Raw genomic sequence first — 25,676 nt, forward strand, 5'->3', positions numbered from 1 at the left:
CTCGAGCCAATATACACAATGACGGCACCCACACTCTGCCTCGCTGGCTTCACCTTGGGGAGAGAAAATATGAAGTGGAGCCCGTACTACAGCAGCGTCTACTATGGAGAACCCGGCTCTCCATACTGACCCTGGAGTCCTGACCTTGAAATGTTCTCTGTGCATATTTCAGAAAAATCCAGATTGACCGAGTTTTTTTGTTTCCTGCTCCAACCTGGACCAGCGCTGGACTGCTGCTACTCTCCTGAAGACTGAATCTTTGGTCGTTTTGGGGGTTTAGACAGTGAAAGTCTGCAGATTCTTCCACAGGGGTGGGGCCGGCATCAGGTTGCTCCTCCTGGGAGAGAGGCGTCACCTCTGATGACCCACAAACATCAGGGTCAGTGTGACCAATAACTGCCATATATGGTGCGCGGTGGGAGGAGCCAGTGACCTCAGATCTGTAGGGACAGAGAAAGAAAAAGATAGTGATGTAGATAATCTAGGGAGGCTGATGTATGAAAATAAATTTCAAAACGTTTTAATTAAGCTAATGGGATGACGTGTGGGTAACGTGTACAATTCCGTGTTTGATTTAAGTTTTTAGTTGTTCTGAAGAGGACCGTCCTCTTCTTCTCTGGAGGAGTCTCCTCTGGCATGTAGATGTAATGTGATTTCTCCTGATGTAGACTCACAAATACTTAAGTGGCAGCTCAGCAACAAGTATGCATTATACTTACTGTCGAAATACATCAAGTACTGTGTGAGACAATTCGACAAACAGTTAAGAGGTTCTTAAAAACATTTCCATTAGTAGCATTTGTACGGAACCTTGTTTATCAGCAAAGAGACCCAGCCGACAGTCTCCAGTGTACAAGCGGCAGAGCATCTAACGGCTAATATTTAACGAGGCTGATATCTACCATTTGGGAGGAGATTTAACATAATTTAAGTAATGTAAGTAACGAGGGAATGAAAATTAGATTTGTCTTTTTAGGTCAATCAGACAGTCCAATTTTCTGGCATGCATAATATTTCGACGCAGATGTTTGTTCATAACCTCTAAAATGTATTTTCACTGATGATGCCTGACGATGCCCTGAAACCAGAATACAGTGGCATATACTCTTGGTGAGTAAACCTGTTTTGAAGAGCTAACAATACCTGATTTAGTACTTGATTTATAATTCCTAAGAGGAATGATATAAATGTATGTTATAAGGCTTGCCTCTTCATGATTGATTGGTTCTGGATGATGTATAGGTCCATGGTTGTCATGGTTGTCATGCCCCCCCCCCCCCCCCCCCAAAAAAAAAATAGCACTTACTGTTGGGTGGAGGGTCTTTACATTCTCCTTCCTCAATGGTGACATCATCTATGGCGATATCCCCTTCTATACCGGGACCACGAATTCCTTCCAGAACCAACTACCAAAACAGGATACGAAGGACAAAGACAAAACATGTTAACACAAACTGCTTAAATGTCTTTCTGCTACAAATAATGACTCATTCTGTGAAGCATATAGCAAAATATATAAGACATGTTTATATAAGACATGGGCATAAGAGAGGAAGCACAGATGAAGGCAGTTTTGTACTTTGTACCTTAGGGCCACCGTAGTTCTGCATTGGTGACCCACTGCTCCTCCCAAAGAGTTGTACCCACCTGGAAAGAGGCTGTTGGGTGAATGTTGACTTTGGCTTGCTTCCATCGGTCCCCTTGGTTCCCGACCAGGGTCCACACGGAACTGTCTGCGCCTGACTGGCCCTTCTGCCGTAAGTACGCCTTCAACGCCCCTAGAGGAGAAAACATCAAGCACTTTATGGACCACATTGTGCCAGGGAAGCTCAATCAAACACAGCTTAAGTATTTGAAAGAGTTCAAGTACAATTTGAACCCAGATCTGATATCATCTATGGCCTCATCATGGCAGCACATCTCCTTATTTATAGATTATACTTTTATAATTATTAATGTATGACCTGATAAAAAAACACATACAGTGGGGAAAAAAAGTATTTAGTCAGCCACCAATTGTGCAAGTTCTCCCACTTAAAAAGATGAGAGAGGCCTGTAATTTTCATCATAGGTACACGTCAACTATGACAGACAAAATGAGAAAATAAAATCCAGAAAATCACATTGTAGGATTTTTAATGAATTTATTTGCAAATTATGGTGGAAAATAAGTATTTGGTCAATAACAAAAGTTTCTCAATACTTTGTTATATACCCTTTGTTGGCAATGACACAGGTCAAACGTTTTCTGTAAGTCTTCACAAGGTTTTCACACACTGTTGCTGGTATTTTGGCCCATTCCTCCATGCAGATCTCCTCTAGAGCAGTGATGTTTTGGGGCTGTCGCTGGGCAACACAGACTTTCAACTCCCTCCAAAGATTTTCTATGGGGTTGAGATCTGGAGACTGGCTAGGCCACTCCAGGACCTTGAAATGCTTCTTACGAAGCCACTCCTTCGTTGCCCGGGTGGTGTGTTTGGGATCATTGTCATGCTGAAAGACCCAGCCACGTTTCATCTTTAATGCCCTTGCTGATGGAAGGAGGTTTTCACTCAAAATCTCACGATACATGGCCCCATTCATTCTTTCCTTTACACGGATCAGTCGTCCTGGTCCCTTTGCAGAAAAACAGCCCCAAAGCATGATGTTTCCACCCCCATGCTTCACAGTAGGTATGGTGTTCTATTTTGGTTTCATCTGACCATATGACATTCTCCCAATCCTCTTCTGGATCATCCAAATGCACTCTAGCAAACTTCAGACGGGCCTGGACATGTACTGGCTTAAGCAGGGGGACACGTCTGGCACTGCAGGATTTGAGTCCCTGGCGGCGTAGTGTGTTACTGATGGTAGGCTTTGTTACTTTGGTCCCAGCTCTCTGCAGGTCATTCACTAGGTCCCCCCGTGTGGTTCTGGGATTTTTGCTCACCGTTCTTGTGATCATTTTGACCCCACGGGGTGAGATCTTGCGTGGAGCCCCAGATCGAGGGAGATTATCAGTGGTCTTGTATGTCTTCCATTTCCTAATAATTGCTCCCACAGTTGATTTCTTCAAACCAAGCTGCTTACCTATTGCAGATTCAGTCTTCCCAGCCTGGTGCAGGTCTACAATTTTGTTTCTGGTGTCCTTTGACAGCTCTTTGGTCTTGGCCATAGTGGAGTTTGGAGTGTGACTGTTTGAGGTTGTGGACAGGTGTCTTTTATACTAATAACAAGTTCAAACAGGTGCCATTAATACAGGTAACGAGTGGCTGACTAAATACTTTTTTCCCCCACTGTAGCATTACTGAAAATACTAAATGATTCAAGGGGTCTACACATTAACCTCCCATTATTGAGTTATGGCTTTTAATGAGAGAGTGGGATGTATCACAATGGATTCATTTGACAATATAATTTACTTGTCAAGGGATGATCATGGAAGTGAAATCTTGTATGTTTCTTTTCAGTGCAAATGAGGTGATGCCAAATAGAGTGCTCTGATGTATAGACGCACATGAAAAAATACTACAGTTTACTATAGAATACTATAGTACTTACTATAGAATTCTATGTCATTCTGTAGTATACTGTATAATACTATACTCCACACTGTAGTATCCCTCGATCATGTAGTGCTTACTATAGAATGCAATACACAAACATTTTGGGGGTGATTTTAGTTTTTGGTAAAAAAAAAAGGAATTCAGCTAAAAATGAGTTTACTTTAGGAAATCTGTTCCCAAGTATTCCCACACAAGAGAGAAGACATATGTGATCGTGTCTCAGGTATGAAATGATTGTTATTTTCAAATACAATTTATTTTTTGGGCTTAGTTGTGATCAATATGCAGTCTACAAATTCTTATAATTATTTTCCGGTCCCCTGACCATCTGTGTAGAATTTTGTAGTATATTGTAGAATACTATAGTAAATACAACAGTATTATCCACATAAAAACACTGTAGTAAATACTAGAGTAATGTCCCCAAAAACGCTACAGTGTCTGCAAGATCTCACTGCATGATCAAATGACACCAACAACAAACTCCTGCAAAATGCCCTCTACTTCAAATGAGAACTCAGTCTCTCCACCACCCAGTCACACATTCTGCACAGAATCAAAAAAGGCTCTGAATGCAGGTTACCTTTCTTTCTCTAACAGAAACCAGTGAAAGGAAACAGACAGGTTAGGATACATTTCTGACTCTGGGCTGCTGGTTGCTGAGGCTGAGAGAGCAGAGAGAGAGAGGGCCCTTTGACACGTCCTATTCAGAATCGCGACAGCTTTGTGGAGCAGAAAATTGTGGTTACAAGCGTGTCTGGCAGGTCAGGGGTCACACCCATCGCTCAAGTGCAACTGTCTGTCTGATTAAGACACTGCGCCAACAGGAGAGCAGGAGTGTGAAACAGCAACCTTGGTCACAGAAGCAGAGGAGCCTGAATAGAATTTGACGGAGGATAAAGTTATTTATATTTTAATGGAATGGTCGTAAAAACCCAGAAATAGTGAGAGTTCAACTGCAATTTTTCACCAACGCCCAGGGGGCTTCAGATATTCTGGCATTGAAGTGTTATTGAGTGGTTGTCAAATTTTAAAAAAAGAAAGGTGGGTGTACAACTTAAGTGGTAAGCAAACACTTTTATCTAATCATCAGGGAGGTACCGAACAGGGAAGTGGGGGATAAGATTGCAAGTGGATGCTGATTGAAAGCTAGCAGGTAGGTATTAACAAGTCAAACCCACTCCCTCCATGCTGAAATAGATTGGCCTGATGAAAAAGCTATAGCACTTCATTTGCATTCATCCTTGTACCATACATACCATGCCTGCTAGCACCCAGGCATCTTACCTATGTGTTTCCCATACATATGGTAGTAGAAGCCAAAGCAATAGGTTGGAGAGGACGTCACTGTCCCATAGGGGCTTTTGGGGGCGACGTTGAAAGTGGGGGTCAACAGTCGGGCCTTTTCTCCCTCCAGGCGCGGTCGAGACGTCTCGATGTACATGTAGAAACCTGTATGTTGGCAAAACAATGACAATCAAAGTAGAAAGCTGTATGATGGTAAAACAAAGTCACTGACTGAACAATGCAACATATTGTATGCAAAACCCCAAAAAGTAACCCTCTCTGTCCTGCCATGGTAACCCTCTCTGTCCTGCCATGGTAACCCTCTCTGTCCTTCCATGGTAACCCTCTCTGTCCTTCCATGGTAACCCTCTCTGTCCTTCCATGGTAACCCTCTCTGTCCTTCCATGATAACCCTCTCTGTCCTGCCATGGTAACCCTCTCTGTCCTGCCATGGTAACCCTCTCTGTCCTGCCATGGTAACCCTCTCTGTCCTGCCATGGTAACCCTCTCTGCCCTGCCATGGTAACCCTCTCTGCCCTGCCATGGTAACCCTCTCTGCCCTGCCATGGTAACCCTCTCTGTCCTGCCATGGTAACCCTCTCTGCCCTGCCATGGTAACCCTCTCTGTCCTGCCATGGTAACCCTCTCTGTCCTGCCATGGTAACCCTCTCTGTCCTGCCATGGTAACCCTCTCTGCCCTGCCATGGTAACCCTCTCTGCCCTGCCATGGTAACCCTCTCTGTCCTGCCATGGTAACCCTCTCTGCCCTGCCATGGTAACCCTCTCTGTCCTGCCATGGTAACCCTCTCTGTCCTGCCATGGTAACCCTCTCTGCCCTGCCATGGTAACCCTCTCTGTCCTGCCATGGTAACCCTCTCTGTCCTGCCATGGTAACCCTCTCTGCCCTTCCATGGTAACCCTCTCTGCCCTGCCATGGTAACCCACTCTGCCCTGCCATGGTAACCCTCTCTGCCCTGCCATGGTAACCCTCTCTGCCCTGCCATGGTAACCCTCTCTGCCCTGCCATGGTAACCCTCTCTGTCCTGCCATGGTAACCCTCTCTGCCCTGCCATGGTAACCCTCTCTGCCCTGCCATGGTAACCCTCTCTGTCCTGCCATGGTAACCCTCTCTGCCCTGCCATGGTAACCCTCTCTGCCCTGCCATGGTAACCCTCTCTGCCCTGCCATGGTAACCTCTCTGTCCTGCCATGGTAACCCTCTCTGCCCTGCCATGGTAACCCTCTCTGTCCTGCCATGGTAACCCTCTCTGACCTGCCATGGTAACCCTCTCTGCCCTGCCATGGTAACCCTCTCTGTCCTTCCATGGTAACCCTCTCTGCCCTGCCATGGTAACCCTCTCTGTCCTGCCATGGTAATGTGATTCTGACCTGGGTTCCATTAATATTTATCTTCTTTCAAATACATTGATAGTTTCATTAAGTCTGCCTCGAGTGCCAGAAGGGCTGGCTTTGCACATTTGGGATTATTGGTGCAATTGCGCCAGGCAAGCACAGCTAAAGATAAAAGTATTTGAATGACAACAAATACTATTTGAACCCAGGTCTGATGTGATGGCGTTCCACTGCAATGGAGAGACCATCAGAATTCTAAACCAAACGGCAGAATTCATCTCTCTATAATAACTGCTACAAGTTTGCAGCTTAGGCACTGCCGTTAGAAGGCCATAAACTGTTGTGGTATTGGGAGAGGTTTCTGCACTGCAACCCTCTGTCTGACATTGTATACAGTGCAATCCATAATACAGGCCTTATCCGTGGATACCAATCAGAAGGAAGAAAAAGAAGACAGTTTCACCTTCTTAGAGCAAGTAACGTTGGGAAACTGTGAGCCAAGTGTTTCATCGTAATGCCTTGGATAATTAAAAGTAATGCATTATTTCTAACATAATCCATCTTAACATGCCCTAAAACACTTAAACAAATGTATCCCCGAGGAGTCCCACCGATTAATTGGTTTATTTTAACGGCTGGGTTTTTTTGGCATTTAACGAGTGGATGGAATTGCGGGAGATTGTACTTTGGGGGGAATGGCTACTGCTAGTTCCCTTAAGGCGGATGTCGACGGGCAGGCAGTGACAGACACTCATATTTCATAATGCTGCCCGCTCTCTAAAGGAAATGTCACAGCCATCCCCGCAGTGCTGCAGATGTCCATCACAGCTACCATACCCAATAAAGACACAGAACAGAGGAGGAGGAGGAGGAGGATGAGATAAGGAGGAGATGGGGCGGAGGAGGAGGAGATGGGGCGGAGGAGATGGGGAGGAGGAGGAGATGGGGCGGAGGAGGAGGAGGAGGAGGATGAAATGGGGCGGAGGAGGAGGATGAGATGGGGCGGAGGAGGAGGAGGATGAAATGGGGCGGAGGAGGAGGATGAGATGGGGCGGAGGAGGAGGATGAGATGGGGCGGAGGAGGAGGATGAGATGGGGCGGAGGAGGAGGATGAAATGGGGCGGAGGAGGAGGATGAGATGGGGCGGAGGAGGAGGATGAGATGGGGCGGAGGAGGAGGATGAGATGGGGCGGAGGAGGAGGATGAGAAGGGGCAGAGGAGGAGGATGAGAAGGGGCAGAGGAGGAGGATGAGATGGGGCGGAGGAGGAGGATGAGATGGGGCGGAGGAGGAGGATGAGATGGGGCGGAGGAGGAGGATGAGATAGGGCGGAGGAGGAGGATGAAATGGGGCAGAGGAGGAGGAGGAGGATGAAATGGGGCAGAGGAGGAGGATGAGAAGGGGCAGAGGAGGAGGATGAGAAGGGGCAGAGGAGGAGGATGAGATGGGGCGGAGGAGGAGGATGAAATGGGGCGGAGGAGGAGGATGAGATGGGGCGGAGGAGGAGGATGAGATGGGGCGGAGGAGGAGGATGAGATGGGGCGGAGGAGGAGGATGAGATGGGGCGGAGGAGGAGGATGAGAAGGGGCAGAGGAGGAGGATGAGAAGGGGCAGAGGAGGAGGATGAGATGGGGCGGAGGAGGAGGATGAGATGGGGCGGAGGAGGAGGATGAGATGGGGCGGAGGAGGAGGATGAGATAGGGCGGAGGAGGAGGATGAAATGGGGCAGAGGAGGAGGAGGAGGATGAAATGGGGCAGAGGAGGAGGATGAGAAGGGGCAGAGGAGGAGGATGAGATGGGGCGGAGGAGGAGGATGAAATGGGGCAGAGGAGGAGGAGGAGGATGAAATGGGGCGGAGGAGGAGGAGGATGAAATGGGGCAGAGGAGGAGGATGAGAAGGGGCAGAGGAGGAGGATGAGAAGGGGCAGAGGAGGAGGATGAGATGGGGCGGAGGAGGAGGATGAGATGGGGCGGAGGAGGAGGAAGATGAAATGGGGCAGAGGAGGAGGATGAGAAGGGGCAGAGGAGGAGGCGGCGGCGGCGATGGGGCGGAGGAGGAGGAGGTACTATACAACAGGGGAGCATACCAACTTCAGTAAAGAAAAGTACAAATGGCAACTGCAAAGAAAACTAACATATGATACGTGAAGTAGACTTGCGTATGACAAGTCTTACAATGCATTATAATTGCATCATATACCTGTTGGCTGAAGTGTAATTCAGAGTCCAAAGCTGCGGAGCCGCGATAGTCCTGCGGAGCCGCGATAGTCCGGCGGCCCATAGTGCCATAGATACATGGCTCTGAGACTACCGTCCGCGAGGGACGCACAGCCCGACCGCCCACTTCCCCATAATTCCCTAACAGTGTGGCTCTGAGTAGGTGTCTTCTATTCATTTGAATGGGGTGGCGGTTGGAGGAATGTCTTGAGCCAGGCTGAGAATTGAAAGCCAATAGTCCAATATTCTAGAACACTGCTGTGCGGACACGTAAATGTTTTGGACTCTGATAAGCGCTTAAGTGTTAAATAATTTTCATGACTTGGGCTAATTGATTGCAATTATGAAGCTAACTGGCTGTATTTACTAGCCTTCAACTAGACTGGCTGTATTTACCAGCCTTCAACTAGACTGGCTGTATTTACCAGCCTTCAGCTAGACTGGCTGTATTTACTAGCCTTCAACTAGACTGGCTGTATTTACCAGCCTTCAACTAGACTGGCTGTATTTACTAGCCTTCAACTAGACTGGCTGTATTTACTAGCCTTCAACTAGACTGGCTGTATTTACCAGCCTTCAACTAGACTGGCTGTATTTACTAGCCTTCAACTAGACTGGCTGTATTTACCAGCCTTCAACTAGACTGGCTGTATTTACTAGCCTTCAACTAGACTGGCTGTATTTACTAGCCTTCAGCTAGACTGGCTGTATTTACCAGCCTTCAGCTAGACTGGCTGTATTTACCAGCCTTCAACTAGACTGGCTGTATTTACTAGCCTTCAACTAGACTGGCTGTATTTATAGCCTTCAACTAGACTGGCTGTATTTACTAGCCTTCAGCTAGACTGGCTGTATTTACTAGCCTTCAACTAGACTGGCTGTATTTACCAGCCTTCAACTAGACTGGCTGTATTTACTAGCCTTCAACTAGACTGGCTGTATTTACCAGCCTTCAACTAGACTGGCTGTATTTACTAGCCTTCAACTAGACTGGCTGTATTTACTAGCCTTCAGCTAGACTGTCTGTATTTACTAGCCTTCAACTAGACTGGCTGTATTTACTAGCCTTCAGCTAGACTGGCTGTATTTACTAGCCTTCAACTAAACTGGCTGTATTTACCAGCCTTCAACTAGACTGTCTGTATTTACTAGCCTTCAACTAGACTGGCTGTATTTACTAGCCTTCAACTAGACTGGCTGTATTTACCAGCCTTCAACTAGACTGTCTGTATTTACTAGCCTTCAACTAGACTGGCTGTATTTACTAGCCTTCAACTAGACTGGCTGTATTTACCAGCCTTCAACTAGACTGGCTGTATTTACCAGCCTTCAACTAGACTGGCTGTATTTACTAGCCTTCAGCTAGACTGGCTGTATTTACCAGCCTTCAACTAGACTGTCTGTATTTACCAGCCTTCAACTAGACTGGCTGTATTTACTAGCCTTCAACTAGACTGGCTGTATTTACCAGCCTTCAACTAGACTGGCTGTATTTACTAGCCTTCAACTAGACTGGCTGTATTTACCAGCCTTCAACTAGACTGGCTGTATTTACCAGCCTTCAACTAGACTGGCTGTATTTACCAGCCTTCAACTAGACTGGCTGTATTTACCAGCCTTCAACTAGACTGGCTGTATTTACCAGCCTTCAACTAGACTGGCTGTATTTACCAGCCTTCAACTAGACTGGCTGTATTTACTAGCCTTCAACTAGACTGGCTGTATTTACCAGCCTTCAACTAGACTGGCTGTATTTACTAGCCTTCAACTAGACTGGCTGTATTTACTAGCCTTCAACTAGACTGGCTGTATTTACCAGCCTTCAACTAGACTGGCTTTATTTACTAGCCTTCAACTAGACTGGCTGTATTTACCAGCCTTCAACTAGACTGGCTGTATTTACCAGCCTTCAACTAGACTGGCTGTATTTACCAGCCTTCAACTAGACTGGCTGTATTTACTAGCCTTCAACTAGACTGGCTGTATTTACTAGCCTTCAGCTAGACTGGCTGTATTTACTAGCCTTCAACTAGACTGGCTGTATTTACTAGCCTTCAACTAGACTGGCTGTATTTACTAGCCTTCAACTAGACTGGCTGTATTTACTAGCCTTTTTTTTTTTTTTTTTTTTTTTTTTCCACCTTTATTTAACCAGGTAAGCCAGTTGAGAACAGGTTCTCATTTACAACTGCGACCTGGCCAAGATAAAGCAAAGTAGTGCAATAAAAACAACACAGAGTTACATATGGGGTAAAAAAAAACATAAAGTCAGAAATACAACAGAAAATATATATACAGTGTGTGCAAATGTAGCAAGTTATGGAGGTAAGGCAATAAATAGGCTATAGTGCAGAATAATTACAATAGTATTAACACTGGAATGCTAGATGTGCAAGAGATTATGTGCAAATAGAGATACTGGGGTGCAAAAGAGCAAAATAAATAACTATAGGGATGAGGTAGTTGGGTGGGCTAATTTCAGATGGGCTGTGTACAGGTGCAGTGATCGGTAAGGTGCTCTGACAACTGATGCTTAAAGTTATTGAGGGAGATAAGAGTCTCCAGCTTCAGAGATTTTTGCAATTCGTTCCAGTCATTGGCAGCAGAGAACTGGAAGGAATGGCGGCCAAAGGAGGTGTTGGCTTTGAGAATGACCAGTGAGATATACCTGCTGGAGCGCAGACTACGGGTGGGTGCTGCTATGGTGACCAATGAGCTAAGATAAGGCGGGGATTTGCCTAGCAGTGATTTATAGATGGCCTGGAGCCAGTGGGTTTGACGACGAACATGTAGTGAGGACCAGCCAACAAGAGCGTACAGGTCACAGTGGTGGGTAGTGTATGGGGCTTTGGAGACAAAACGGATGGCACTGTGATAGACTACATCCAATTTGCTGAGTAGAGTGTTGGAGGCTATTTTGTAAATGACATCGCCGAAGTCAAGGATCGGTAGGATAGTCAGTTTTACGAGGGCATGTTTGGCAGCATGAGTGAAGGAGGCTTTGTTGCGAAATAGGAAGCCGATTCTAGATTTAACTTTGGATTGGAGATTCTTTATGTGAGTCTGGAAGTTGAGTTTACAGTCTAACCAGACACCTAGATATTTGTAGTTGTCCACATACTCTAGGTCAGACCCGTCGAGAGTGGTGATTCTAGTCGGGTGGGCGGGTGCTAGCAGCGTTCGATTGAAAAGCATGCATTTAGTTTTACTAGTGTTTAAGAGCAGTTGAAGGCTACTGAAGGATTGTTGTATGGCATTGAAGCTCGTTTGGAGGTTTGTTAACACAGTGTCCAATGAAGGGCCAGATGTATACAAAATGGTGTCGTCTGCGTAGAGGTGGATCTGAGAGTCACCAGCAGCAAGAGCGACATCATTGATATACACGGAGAAAAGTGTCGGCCCAAGAATTGAACCCTGTGGCACCCCCATACAGACTGCCATAGGTCCAGACAACAGGCCCTCCGATTTGACACACTGAACTCTATCTGAGAAGTAGTTGGTGAACCAGGCGAGGCAGTCATTTGAGAAACCAAGGCTATTTAGTCTGCCAATAAGAATGCGGTGGTTGACAGAGTTGAAAGCCTTGGCCAGGTCGATGAAGACGGCTGCACAGTACTGTCTATTATCAATCGCGGTTATAATATCGTTTAGGACCTTGAGCGTGGCTGAAGTGCACCCGTGACCAGCTCGGAAACCGGATTGCATAGCGGAGAAGGTACGGTGGTATTCGAAATGGTCGATGATCTGTTTGTTAACTTGGCTTTCGAATACTTTCGAAAGGCAGGGCAGGATGGATATAGGTCTGTAGCAGTTTGGATCTAGAGTGTCACCCCCTTTGAAGAGGGGGATGACCGCGGCAGCTTTCCAATCTCTGGGGATCTCAGACGTTATGAAAGAGAGGTTGAACAGACTAGTAATAGGGGTTGCGACAATTTCGGCGGCTAGTTTTAGAAAGAAAGGGTCCAGATTGTCTAGCCCAGCTGATTTGTAGGGGTCCAGATTTTGCAGCGCTTTCAAAACATCAGCTGTCTGAATTTGTGTGAAGGAGAAGCGGGGGGGGCATGGGCAAGTTGCAGCAGAGGGTGCAGAGTTGGTGGCCGGGTTAGTGGTAGCCAGATGGAAAGCATGGCCAGCTGTAGCAAAATGCTTGTTGAAATTCTCGATTATTGTAGATTTATCGGTGGTGATAGTGTTTCCTAGCCTCAGTGCAGTGGGCAGCTGGGAGGAAGTGCTCTTATTCTCCATGGACTTTACAGTGTCCCAAAACTTTTTGGAGTTAGTGCTACAGGATGCAAATTTCTGTTTGAAAAAGTTAGCCTTTGCTTTCCTGACTGCTTGTGTATATTGGTTCCTAACTTCCCTGAAAAGTTGCATATCGCGGGGGCTATTTGATGCTAATGCTGTACGCCACAGGATGTTTTTGTGCTGGTCAAGGGCAGTCAAGTCTGAGGAGAACCAGGGGCTATATCGGTTCTTAGTTCTGTATTTTTTGAATGGGGCATGTTTATTTAAGATTGAGAGGAAATTACTTTTAAGGAACAACCAGGCATCCTCTACTGACGGAATGAGATCTATATCCATCCAGGATACCTGGGCCAGGTCAATTAGGAAGGCCTCCTCGCTAAAGTGTTTTAGGGAGCGTTTGACAGTGATGAGGGGTGGTCGTTTGACCGCGGACCCGTTACGGACGCAGGCAATAAGGCAGTGATCGCTGAGATCCTGGTTGAAGACAGCTGAGGTGTATTTAGAGGGTATGTTAGTCAGGATGATATCTATGAGGGTACCCATGTTTACGGATTTAGGGTTGTACCTGGTAGGTTCGTTGATAATTTGCGTGAGGTTGAGGGCATCTAGCTTGGATTGTAGGATGGCTGGGGTATTAAGCATATCCCAATTTAGGTCACCAAGCAGTACAAACTCTGAGGATAGATGGGGGGCAATCAATTCACATATGGTGTCCAGGGCACAGCTGGGGGCTGAGGGGGGTCTGTAGCAAGCGGCAACAGTGAGAGACTTATTTCTGGAAAGGTGGATTTTTAGAAGTAGAAGCTCAAACTGTTTGGGCACAGACCTGGATAGTATGATGGAGCTCTGCAGGCTATCTCTACAGTAGATTGCAACTCCACCCCCTTTGGCAGTTCTATCTAGACGGAAAATGTTATAGTTGGGGATGGACATTTCAGAATTTTTGGTGGCCTTCCTGAGCCAGGATTCAGACACTGCTAGAACATCAGGGTTGGCAGAGTGTGCTAACGCAGTGAATAACTCAAACTTAGGAAGTAGACTTCTGATATTTATGTGCAAGAAACCAAGACTTTTGCGATTACAGAAGTCATCAAATGATAGCGCCTGGGGAGTAGGAGTGATACTGAGGGCTGCAGGGCCTGGGTTAGCCTCTACATCACCAGAGGAACAGAGGAGGACTAGAATAAGGATATGGCTAAAGGCTTTAAGAACTGGTCTTCTAGTGCGTTGGGTACATAGAATAAAGGGGGCAGATTTCCGGGTGTTATAGAAAAGATTCAGGGCATTATGTACAGACAAGGATATGGAAGGATATGAGTAAAGTGGAGGTAAACCTAAGCGTTGGGTAACAATGAAAGAGATAGTATCTCTAGAGGCATCAATTGAGTCGGTCTCTGAGTGTATGGGGGGAGGGACAAAGGAGCTATCTAAGGCAGGTTTAGCTAGGCTGGGGGGTCTACAGTGATATAGTACAATTAGAAATAACCGAAACAACAATAAACTAACCATGTTTGGGCTGAGGCTAAACATAAACAGGATGTAGTACCGTAAAAAGGAACAGTCCAGCAGATATCAGCTGTATAGCTGAGTTATCATAAGGTCCGGTGGTGAAGCACTTGTGAGTAAGAGGCCACGGATAGCGTGTGCTAGCGGGCCAGGGCTAGCAGATGGATGGAATCTTCGTGGTTAACGTCGTAACCACATCAGACGATTTCGTCGGCAGACCAGTCGTGTAGGATCGGCGGGGCTTCGTGTCAACACTAGGTGGTCCCGTCCGGTTGACAGAGAGGTAGATAGCCGGGAGATGGGCCTAGCTCAGGATGATTAGCCAGACCACAGCGTCCGTTTTGTTGTAGCCAGCTGGTAGCGATGAATCCGGAGTTAAAGGTCCAGTGATTCAGTGATTCCGGCGGAAAAACTGATATGATCTGGGTCGATAACGCGCTGTGCAGACTGGCCGAATATCCGGTGATCAATGTCCAATGATTAAAATTAATCCCGCGGAAAAAAATCCAATGTTCTGGGTGAAACACCGCTAGCTGTGGCTAATAGCAAGTAGCTAGTTCAGTAGCTAGTTCAGTTTAGTGAGTAAGAGGCCACGGATAGCGTGTGCTAGCGGGCCAGGGCTAGCCGATGGATGGAATCTTCGTGGTTAACGTCGTAACCACATCAGACGATTTCGTCGGCAGACCAGTCGTGTAGGATCGGCGGGGCTCCGTGTCAACACTAGGTGGTCTCGTCCGGTTGACAGAGAGGTAGATAGCCGGGAGATGGGCCTAGCTCAGGATGATTAGCCAGACCACAGCGTCCGTTTTGTTGTAGCCAGCTGGTAGCGATGAATCCGGAGTTAAAGGTCCAGTGATTCAGTGATTCCGGCGGAAAAACTGATATGTTCTGGGTCGATAACGCGCTGTGCAGACTGGCCGAATATCCGGTGATCAATGTCCAGTGATTAAAATTAATCCCGCGGAAAAAAATCCAATGTTCTGGGTGAAACACCGCTAGCTGTGGCTAATAGCAAGTAGCTAGTTAGCTGGCTAGCTAGTTTCAACTGGAGATTCTAGATTCTAGATAAAGGTAAGTCAAAAATAGAATCCGTTCCACATTGAGTGAGGCGGGTTGCAGGAAAGTATATTTTGTAGAAGGATGAAAAGTCTGATAGGGAAATATGTACGAAAAATACAAAAAAACAGGGTATTTACAGGCTATTTACAGACACACGACAGAAACAGGACTGCACTACTTCGCCATCTAGCCTTCAGCTAGACTGGCTGTATTTACTAGCCTTCAACTAGACTGGCTGTATTTACCAGCCTTCAACTAGACTGGCTGTATTTACCAGCCTTCAACTAGACTGGCTGTATTTACTAGCCTGCAGCACTTCAATCTGTTTGTGTGCCTTCTTGCATTATATGTTTTTCTAAATTTGTATCCTTTTTTTCATTCATTGAGCTTTTTATTACTGTTTTATTCACTTATTGTTGTAGCATTGTTGAGAGGTAAACCTGCAAGTCAGCATTTCATTGCACTGTGTGCCCACGTAGATCATGTGAACAAACCTGAACACTGTCCTTGACCTCCCGGACCTGCTGGAATATCAACTCCAGAAACAATCTATCAGAACCTCCCTCCCTCCCTACCATGGCAACACTGTACATAGCAAGAACCATTAACACTTCCCAGATTTACAGAATGCATTGTATTGTACTCTTTGTGTTGACTTCTGTGTTGCTTTGTGAAAATACTGTATTAAGAAAGAAAGAGATCTATTGATTCTATTCTGAATGCATCCCATGTCCCACATCCCATAGCATGGTATGCATGGTTTCCAGTACTGTCGGTAACATGGAGAGAATAGAAAATACATTTCAAACATTGTTTAAAACATGGTTTCCATTCATCAATGCAGTTGCATAAATGTCCTTGAAATGTTTGCCACATAAACGCCCATGTATACTGGCCTGACTAAAGCAGCAGGCTGAGGCTGTCCCTTTGTAATTGCAGTGTCAAACAACAATTAATCTATGTTTTTCTGTCAGGCCATCACTAACAAAGGATTCTAATTGTTTACTACTGGATTTAGCAATTTGACAACTATAGATTTGGCGACCAGAGTTGAGAAAGTACCAATGTTATGCAAATGACAAGCGGCATGATTTAGCGACATGACTATTTACAATAGTTGGACCTCCTGATATGTCATCTCATCACTGTACACCATCATGGTCAATGTCAACTACATTGACCATGATGTGGGTAAGGCCTGTTTTTTCATCAATAACTAGGGAACAGGAAGGGCTCGGGTATCACTCAATTGATCACTAACATTTTGCTTGTGCTCTGCTGCGCAGTACAGTCATATCTGACTAAGATCATAATAACATGGTGTCAGAAGCGCTTCAACATCATCAAATATAAGACAGGAGAGATTATTTCACAGAAAATAATAATGTTCCTTGAGTTTTGTCAGAGTTTAGAGTGACTGAAAGTAGCTAACAGCTAACTGCTCTCTCATGTCTCTTCATTGAGGAGAGCAGCCCAAGTGGAGCCGTTGCTATGGATACTCACAGACTCAGAGCCACCATGAACGCAGGGAGTGAGTGACAGACGGAGAGGAGCAGCTAAATCGATTTACTAACGGTGGAAGTAATTTCTGATTTTGGGTTTTGGGCAGGGCCGGGCCTTACATTTGGCAGAAGCAATCGGGTCTGGGTAGGGTAAGGCATGAATGTTGTGGGCATGGGTAGGGCTTGGGCTTAAAATTCAGGCCCGTGCAGGGCTCTACAACTACATGAGAGCAGGACAGAATGGATAAATTAGTTGAAAGATAAGAGTTGGGTGAGAGTGTGCATGCGTGTGAATGTACATTTGTGTGTGTGCTAACCTTGCTTGGAGCCGACTCGGTCACTGCTGGGCCCGGTGTTGGGCGTATACTTGGTGTTTCTGGTGGCGGCGCTGTGTCGGGTCCAGTCAAAGTCCTCCGTCTTGTCCTGGGTGAACATACACACGGCCTCGTCCTCAAAGCTGCACTGGAACTCTCCTGATGGGGAAGACACACAGAGAAGACATTTAGATGCTACTGTACATGAATGTCAGGAAAGATAGACTTTATGCATGTTCAAACATCTTACTGACGATTATGAAATGTGCTTATAATGCATTATGAAGATGGTATTCATAGGAAATATTTTATTTTTCAACAAAAAAAATACGGTGCATAACATATACAAACTGTGCATAACATTATAAACTTAACTGTGTATAACATTATAAACTGTGTATAACATTATAAACTGTGTATAACATTATAAACTGAACTGTGTATAACATTATAAACTGTGTATAACATTATAAACTGTGTATAACATTATAAACTGAACTGTGTATAACATTATAAACTGTGTATAACATTATAAACTGTGTATAACATTATAAACTGTGTATAACATTATAAACTGTGTATAACACTACCTTTTTCTTAATCTCTGGCCATTTTTTAATTAAAACATTTTGGTTGGCTTGTCTTATTAAATATTTGGATCAAACTGGGTTAGGGAGTCCATTCATAGGAGTGATATACTATATATAAGAGATGTACTTACTCAAGTGAGGGTTGACTGGAGCTGAAAGGGAAAGCAAGACTTTAATCATTTAGACGTTCCAACTTCTGAAAGGAACGCCTGCGTCTAAGATTTCATCCCTACTCTGTATGAAAGAGCCGTGGGGAAATATAAAAAGGAAGAACTACTTTGTTTGTCCCTGCAGCCTAATTGGAGGCAGAGTACTAGGGAGTAGTGAGGCCGTGCCATCAAGCCCTCTTATCATCTGGAGGGAGAGAGGGTTAGGGTTAGGTTACTAAGGAGGGAGAGATGGTTAGGGTTAGGTTACTCCGGAGAGAGAGAGGGTTAGGGTTAGGTTACTCTGGAGAGAGAGAGGGTTAGGTTACTCAGGAGGGAGAGAGGGTTAGGGTTAGGTTACTAAGGAGGGAGAGAGGGTTAGGGTTAGGTTACTCCGGAGAGAGAGAGGGTTAGGGTTAGGTTACTCTGGAGAGAGAGAGGGTTAGGTTACTCAGGAGGGAGAGAGGGTTAGGGTTAGGTTACTCAGGAGGGAGAGAGGGTTAGGGTTAGGTTACTCCGGAGAGAGAGAGGGTTAGGGTTAGGTTACTCAGGAGGGAGAGAGGGTTAGGGTTAGGTTACTCCGGAGAGAGAGAGGGTTAGGGTTAGGTTACTCCGGAGAGAGAGAGGGTTAGGGTTAGGTTACTCCGGAGGGAGAGAGGGTTAGGGTTAGGTTACTCAGGAGGGAGAGAGGGTTAGGGTTAGGTTACTCCGGAGAGAGAGAGAGAGGGTTAGGGTTATGTTACTCAGGAGGGAGAGAGGGTTAGGGTTAGGTTACTCAGGAGGGAGAGAGGGTTAGGGTTAGGTTACTCCGGAGAGAGAGAGGGTTAGGGTTAGGTTACTCAGGAGGGAGAGAGGGTTAGGGTTAGGTTACTCCGGAGAGAGAGGGTTAGGGTTAGGTTACTCCGGAGAGAGAGAGGGTTAGGGTTAGGTTACTCCGGAGGGAGAGAGGGTTAGGGTTAGGTTACTCCGAAGGGAGAGAGGGTTAGGGTTAGGTTACTCAGGAGGGAGAGAGGGTTTGGGTTAGGTTACTCCGGAGGGAGAGAGGGTTAGGGTTAGGTTACTCCGGAGGGAGAGAGGGTTAGGGTTAGGTTACTCCGAAAGGAGAGAGGGTTAGGGTTAGGTTACTCCGGAGGGAGAGAGGGTTAGGGTTAGGTTACTCAGGAGGGAGAGAGGGTTAGGGTTAGGTTACTCCGGAGGGAGAGAGGGTTAGGTTACTCAGGAGGGAGAGAGGGTTTATGGGCTGCAGAGGACTAATGGATGAGAAGAAGCACAATGCTCAGGTGAACTATACAGACCTGCATCTTTCTTAATTCAATTCACCCCCTTCCCTATCGGTCCTTTCCTAATCCCAATGAGGGCAGAACTGCATGCTGGGTAGAGGTTTCCCAACAATGTGCAGTGGAGATAGCTGACCTGAAATGTATCCCAATTTCAACCAATCAACTTCCAGAGCCTAACCTGTAGAGAGAGTATTCTTCAAGCACAGTAGGAGTTGGTGAGATGTATTCAGGCTGTAAACTTTCACGGTAGGCCGTCTGCACTAGAGTAAACCGTGTGTCCCATTTGGTGGTGTAACAGATCAGCCAGAGGGATCCGTCCCATTGGCTAACGATAAATTGTCAGATATGAACAGAATGCAAAAAAAAGACATCAGAAAACACAACAGCAGCAGATGTTCAAGAGAAAAAGCCATTATTATTATTGAAGTGAAATCTGAAAAAAAAAAAAAATGCAGAGAAATGATCCCATTTAACAATTGTATAGAGAACTGCCAATTTATTCATTGATGATTCAATTGAGGATTAAAATATGAAAATGCCTGCATCAAATTATTGTAATTTTGGGTTTGGTTGGTGGTTTGTGGCGAATAGCATCAGATGTTCATTATTTGACTTTTTCCCCCATTGTTTTTCCCTTATCTGAGCCGCAATTATGCATCGGCAGATTCCATTTCCCCCACTACTAAACCACCCAGCTGTTCCCAGATTCCATTTCCCCCACTACTAAACCACCCAGCTGTTCCCAGATTCAGTGAGGAGGAGGAGGAGGAGGTTGCCTTGGTGAAGAGGAGCAGATGCTGCTAGCTTGGAAACATGCTCTGCATTAGTACTGACTCTAATTGATAGTGTACTCAGTACCTGGCAAGACCACAAGCACTGCGGCCTCAGGGAAGCAGCAGACAGGGAGGCGACAGTGGAAAGAAATGCACAACATTTAGTCAACATCGTTAAGTACACATTCAAATACACATTCAAATTGCCGCATGTATCTTTTCCTCGTTGCGTACGGTAGCCTACATATCTGGAGGACTTCGTTGCACGGGCACACGTTTTCACAAGCCTACATCAGAAAAGGTATTCGCACAAACATGTTTTCGTACATTCTCCTTTTCTCTTGTAGGCGTCACTTCAGTAATATCCTTGTTTTCTTTATCAAACAGCTGCTGTACAATATTTATGGAGAAGGGAACATGATTCTTGAGGCCAAACCCTTGCGCTTACACCAACACTTGTGCTTACGAAACCCAATCCAGTGTATCAAACTGAAGAGGCTGGCATGTTCTCAGGCCTTGAAAGCTGTTATCCAGAGGACAGTTGTAGGCCGTGCCACTACTCATTAGAATCAGAAAGTGCAATGCTAGTATTTAATAGTCTTGGGCGGTATACCGCATATCGGGGTATTTTGGAATACCGACGTGTACTACACAGGTATTAAGTGTAACCCAAAAATTATTCAAGGCACTCAGATGTCAAACAGGAGTGATTATACAGTATCATGATTCTGGTTTAAAAAATGAACAAATACACAAAAATATGTTATTTGATGTAACTTTGAGGTAACTTTGGCAATCTTGACACAACTCATGCAGAGGGAGATCAGATTTCAGGTCAGATAGATTTGGGAACCATCTGTTAGTTGTCAGATAATCTGCAAATCATTAAAGTACAATGTTGTATCACTGGGGATGAAAATACATATCTAAATATTTTTTTACATTTTAGTCATTTAGCAGACGCTCTTATCCAGAGCGACTTACAGTTAAGTGAGTGCATACATTTTCATACTGGCCCCCCGTGGGAATCGAACCCACAACCCTGGCCATGCTCTACCAACTGAGCTACATCCCTGCCGGCCATTCCCTCCCCTACCCTGGACGACGCTGGCTAATTGTGCGCCGCCCCATGGGTCTCCCGGTCGCGGCCGGCTACGACAGAGTCTGGATTCGAACCAGGATCTCTAGTGGCACAGCTAGCACTGTGATGCAGTGCCATACACCACTGCGCCACTCGGGAGACTCACGGAGGTCACGGTGTCATCTTATGTGAACAATCATGTGTAAGAACGTTCTCTCTCATATCTATCCACTTGCAGTGTGCGTCTGGGTGTGAATGTTGCGAGTGTGTGGGTTTGACAGTGTGTGTGTGTGTGTGTGTGCGTGTATGCGTGTATGCGTGTGTGTGCGTGCGTGCGTGCGTGTATGCGTGCGCATATGAGACGACTGAGCAATTAAAATGTTCCCCATTTGAGAAACAAATGTTATCTTTTACCATATATTTTACCACAATGTCCTCAGTGGTTGTATAAATTGTAATTAGAGAGTTTAATAAAGCCTAAATAATGTTATGGTGAGTATAAAGGTCTCATACTGGTCATTACAGTATACACAGTATAAACATTCCTGTATCCAGTCAAATATGCTTTCCAATGGATATAAACTGTACACTGATAGGCTAAAGCGTGTCACTGCTTCAACGGCGACCTTTCAAGGTGAGTCTTGATGTTGTCGTTACAGCACAACCGATGGTCACATGGGACCTTAAACACTGTCGAGGGAAGACCGGAGCGTAGAGGTTAAAATGTCAGGTCAGGCATGTCTGTCAATCTGTACAGTATGGGCAACCACAATAACATGGATACAGCATCAGCTGGAGGAGTCGTCTCAAATTCCAGGCCTGCGGGCCACAAATAAGCAGCTCTAGGTCTGATGTGGCCCGAGGGCCGGGAGTTTCAGACCCCTGAAATGGAACGTGTAGAATACTCCTAAAAACAAGATAATAGGTGGAATGCACTAATGCTGCTATTACCTCATCTGACCTGGGTGCAGAGAACACACGATTAGAAAATATAGGCTGGATGCATCTAATTAGTGCAGAAGGTCAGTGAACTGTTGTGTTTGTTTTGGTGGTCAGAGCAGCTCGCCACCAGACTGTGTTCTGTTGTGTTTCTACGGGAGGGGGTTGGCTGGCTGCGTCCGTGCAGACTTCACAGGCTAGGGTTGGCAGCTGACGGTTTGTCGCAGACGGGGAACTAGAATAGACCCAGGCTATTCAACTTTGGGAGAGAGGACTCAAAACCTGAAAGGTATTGTGTCTTGTGTTGCAATGCTGCACTACAGGGGCTTCCAACTGTGTTAGTGTAGTTGAAGCTAAAGCAACGCTCAGGCTGTAATTCGGAGGACATTTTCATTCCCTTCATAAGAAAGTCCCAAAAAGAGGATGGATTAATACAAAAAATTAAATGATAGTGAAAGATAAAGAAACACGTTTCAATCCTTAATGGATGGCTCTTGCTGCTGTCTGCCGCCTCCCCTCGGTGACAATGGCACTTTTTGATGACTAAGTTGAGGTGCTGAATGTTTTCATGTAATTTTGTCTGGATCTCTGAATGTGTAATTATCACTAGTAAAAATTAATATCTCTCTGTGCTTTACTTCCTCCTTGTAAATAAGAATGCTCTGTCAAATGTACTGTCAGTGACCTATCTAATGATTCAGTATTTTCCTAACCAGTAGGGGTCCCTATTACCATATAAATATGTCAACAACTGGGAGGCCCTTGCTGTGATACACTACATGACCAAAAGTATGTGGACACCTGCTTGTCGAACATCTCATTCCAAAATCATGGGCGTTAATATGGAGTTGGTCCCCCCTTTGCTGCTATAACAGCCTCCACTCTTCTGGGAAGGCTTTCCACTAGATGTTGGAACATTGCTGCGGGGAATTGATTCCATTCAGCCACAAGAGCATTAGTGAGGTCGGGCACTGATGCTGAGCGATTAGGCCTGGCTCGCAGTCGGCGTTCCAATTCATCCCAAAGGTGTTCAATGGGGTTCAGGTCAGGGCTCTGTGCAGGCCAGTCAAGTTCTTCCACACCGATCTCGACAAACCATTTCTGTATGGACCTCGCTTTGTTCATGGGGGCATTGTCATGCTGAAACAGGAAAGGGCCTTCCCCAAACTGTTGCCACAAAGTTGGAAGCACAGAATCATCTAGAATGTCATAGTATGCTGTAGCGTTAAGATTTCCCTTCACTGGAACTAAGGGGCCTAGCCCGAACTGTGAAAAACAGCCCCAGAAATTATTCCTCCTCCACCAAACTTTACAGTTGGCACTATGCATTCGGGCAGGTGGCGTTCTCCTGGCATACACCAAACCGTCGGACTGCCAGATGGTGAAGCGTGATTCATCACTCCAGAGAACGCGTTTCCACTGCTCCAGAGTCCAATGGCTGCGAGCTTTACACCACTCCAGCCGACGCTTGGCATTGCGCATGGTGATCAAAGACTTGTGTGCGGCTGCTCGGCCATGGAAACGCATTTCATGGAGCTCCCGATGAACGGTTTTTGTGCTGACGTTGCTTCCAGAGGCAGTCTGGAACTCTGTAGTGAGTTTTGCTATGTGCTTCAGCACGCGGCGGTCCCGTTCTGTGAGCTTGTGTAGCCTACGACTTCGCAGCAGAGCCATTGTTGCTCCTAGACATTTCCACTTCACAATAACAGCACTTACCGGGGCAGCTCTAGCAGGGCAGAAATTTGACGAACTGACTTGATGGAAAGGTGGCATCCTATGAAGGTGCCACGTTGAAAGTCACTGAGCTCTTCAGTAAGCATTCTACTGCCAATGTTTGTCTATGGAGATTGCATGGCTGTGTGCTCGATTTTATACACCTGTCAGCAACGGGTGTGGTTGAAATAGCCAAATTCACTAATTTGAAGGGGTGTCCATACACACTATATACAGTGTTCTCCCAAGTTCTCCCACTTAAAAAGATGAGAGAGGCCTGTCATTTTCATCATAGGTACACGTCAACTATGACAGACAAAATGAGAAAAAAAATTCTCCAGAAAATCACATTGTAGGATTTTTAATGAATTTATTTGCAAATTATGGTGGAAAATAAGTATTTGGTCAATAACAAAAGTTCCTCGATACTTTGTTATATACCCTTTGTTGGCAATGACACAGGTCAAACGTTTTCTGTAAGTCTTCACAAGGTTTTCACACACTGTTGCTGGTATTTTGGCCCATTCCTCCATGCAGATCTCCTCTAGAGCAGTGATGTTTTGGGGCTGTCGCTGGGCAACACGGACTTTCAACTCCCTCCAAAGATTTTCTATGGGGTTGAGATCTGGAGACTGGCTAGGCCACTCCAGGACCTTGAAATGCTTCTTACGAAGCCACTCCTTCGTTGCCCGGGCGGTGTGTTTGGGATCATTGTCATGCTGAAAGACCCAGCCACGTTTCATCTTCAATGCCCTTGCTGATGGAAGGAGGTTTTCACTCAAAATCTCACGATACATGGCCCCATTCATTCTTTCCTTTACACGGATCAGTCGTCCTGGTCCCTTTGCAGAAAAACAGCCCCAAAGCATGATGTTTCCACCCCCATGCTTCACAGTAGGTATGGTGTTCTTTGGATGCAACTCAGCATTCTTTGTCCTCCAAACACGACGAGTTGAGTTTTTACCAAAAAGTTCTATTTTGGTTTCATCTGACCATATGACATTCTCCCAATCCTCTTCTGGATCATCCAAATGCACTCTAGCAAACTTCAGACGGGCCTGGACATGTACTGGCTTAAGCAGGGGGACACGTCTGGCACTGCAGGATTTGAGTCCCTGGCGGCGTAGTGTGTTACTGATGGTAGGCTTTGTTACTTTGGTCCCAGCTCTCTGCAGGTCATTCACTAGGTCCCCCCGTGTGGTTCTGGGATTTTTGCTCACCGTTCTTGTGATCATTTTGACCCCACGGGGTGAGATCTTGCGTGGAGCCCCAGATCGAGGGAGATTATCAGTGGTCTTGTATGTCTTCCATTTCCTAATAATTGCTCCCACAGTTGATTTCTTCAAACCAAGCTGCTTACCTATTGCAGATTCAGTCTTCCCAGCCTGGTGCAGGTCTACAATTTTGTTTCTGGTGTCCTTTGACAGCTCTTTGGTCTTGGCCATAGTGGAGTTTGTGTCACGGTTTCGGCCGAGGCTGCTCCTCCTCCTTGTTCGGGCAGGTTTCGGCGGTCGTCGTCCCCGGAGTACTAGCTGCTACCGATCTATGTTTCATGTTCGTTTGGTTTTGTCTTGATGTTGTACACCTGTGTCTAGTTAGTCCTCGTTAGTGTCCTATTTAGTTCTCGTTGTGTGTGTATGGTGTTGTGTGTGATTGCTCCTCTGTTTGGTGTTCTGAGCTACGTATCTTCCCTCCGTTGTTTGGAGAGGTTTTGGCACATGTTAGTGCGCCTTTTGTTTGACGCCTGTGTGCGCCTTTATTTCGCCTCCGGGCTTATTGTTCTCGTGTACTACGTGAATAACTCACTAAAGTCTTTTGGACTTAGCTTCTGCGTCCTGCGCTTGATTCCTGCACCACACCCACCTTCAGCACCCCTGACAGTTTGGAGTGTGACTGTTTGAGGTTGTGGACAGGTGTCTTTTATACTGATAACAAGTTCAAACAGGTGCCATTAATACAGGTAACGAGTGGAGGACAGAGGAGCCTCTTAAAGAAGAAGTTACAGGTCTGTGAGAGCCAGAAATCTTGCTTGTTTGTAGGTGACCAAATACTTATTTTCCACCATAATTTGCAAATAAATTCATTAAAAATCCTACAATGTGATGTTCTGGATTTTTTTTCCTCAATT

At 45.8% G+C, this 25,676-nt stretch overlaps 1 protein-coding gene across 1 annotated transcript in view; it reads right to left on the reverse strand.

Annotated features, from left to right (window-relative positions):
• Nucleotides 1-351: 351 nt before the first annotated feature.
• LOC311145963 (MAM domain-containing glycosylphosphatidylinositol anchor protein 2-like) overlaps nucleotides 352-25,676 on the reverse strand; it is a gene marked incomplete at its 3' end in the record, with an annotated part of 191,280 nt that continues 165,955 nt past the window's right edge. The window contains exons 12-17 of the mRNA XM_084182369.1: nucleotides 17,748-17,768; nucleotides 17,030-17,185; nucleotides 4,833-4,997; nucleotides 1,648-1,778; nucleotides 1,307-1,406; nucleotides 352-440 (exon numbers count right to left, since the gene is read on the reverse strand). Coding sequence (XP_084038495.1) covers nucleotides 352-440; nucleotides 1,307-1,406; nucleotides 1,648-1,778; nucleotides 4,833-4,997; nucleotides 17,030-17,185; nucleotides 17,748-17,768 — 662 coding nt within the window. The remainder of the gene's footprint in view (nucleotides 441-1,306; nucleotides 1,407-1,647; nucleotides 1,779-4,832; nucleotides 4,998-17,029; nucleotides 17,186-17,747; nucleotides 17,769-25,676) is intronic.

The sequence above is a fragment of the Coregonus lavaretus genome (assembly GCF_964263955.1).
Source record: "Coregonus lavaretus genome assembly, chromosome: 18".
NCBI classification, from domain to species: domain Eukaryota; kingdom Metazoa; phylum Chordata; class Actinopteri; order Salmoniformes; family Salmonidae; genus Coregonus; species Coregonus lavaretus.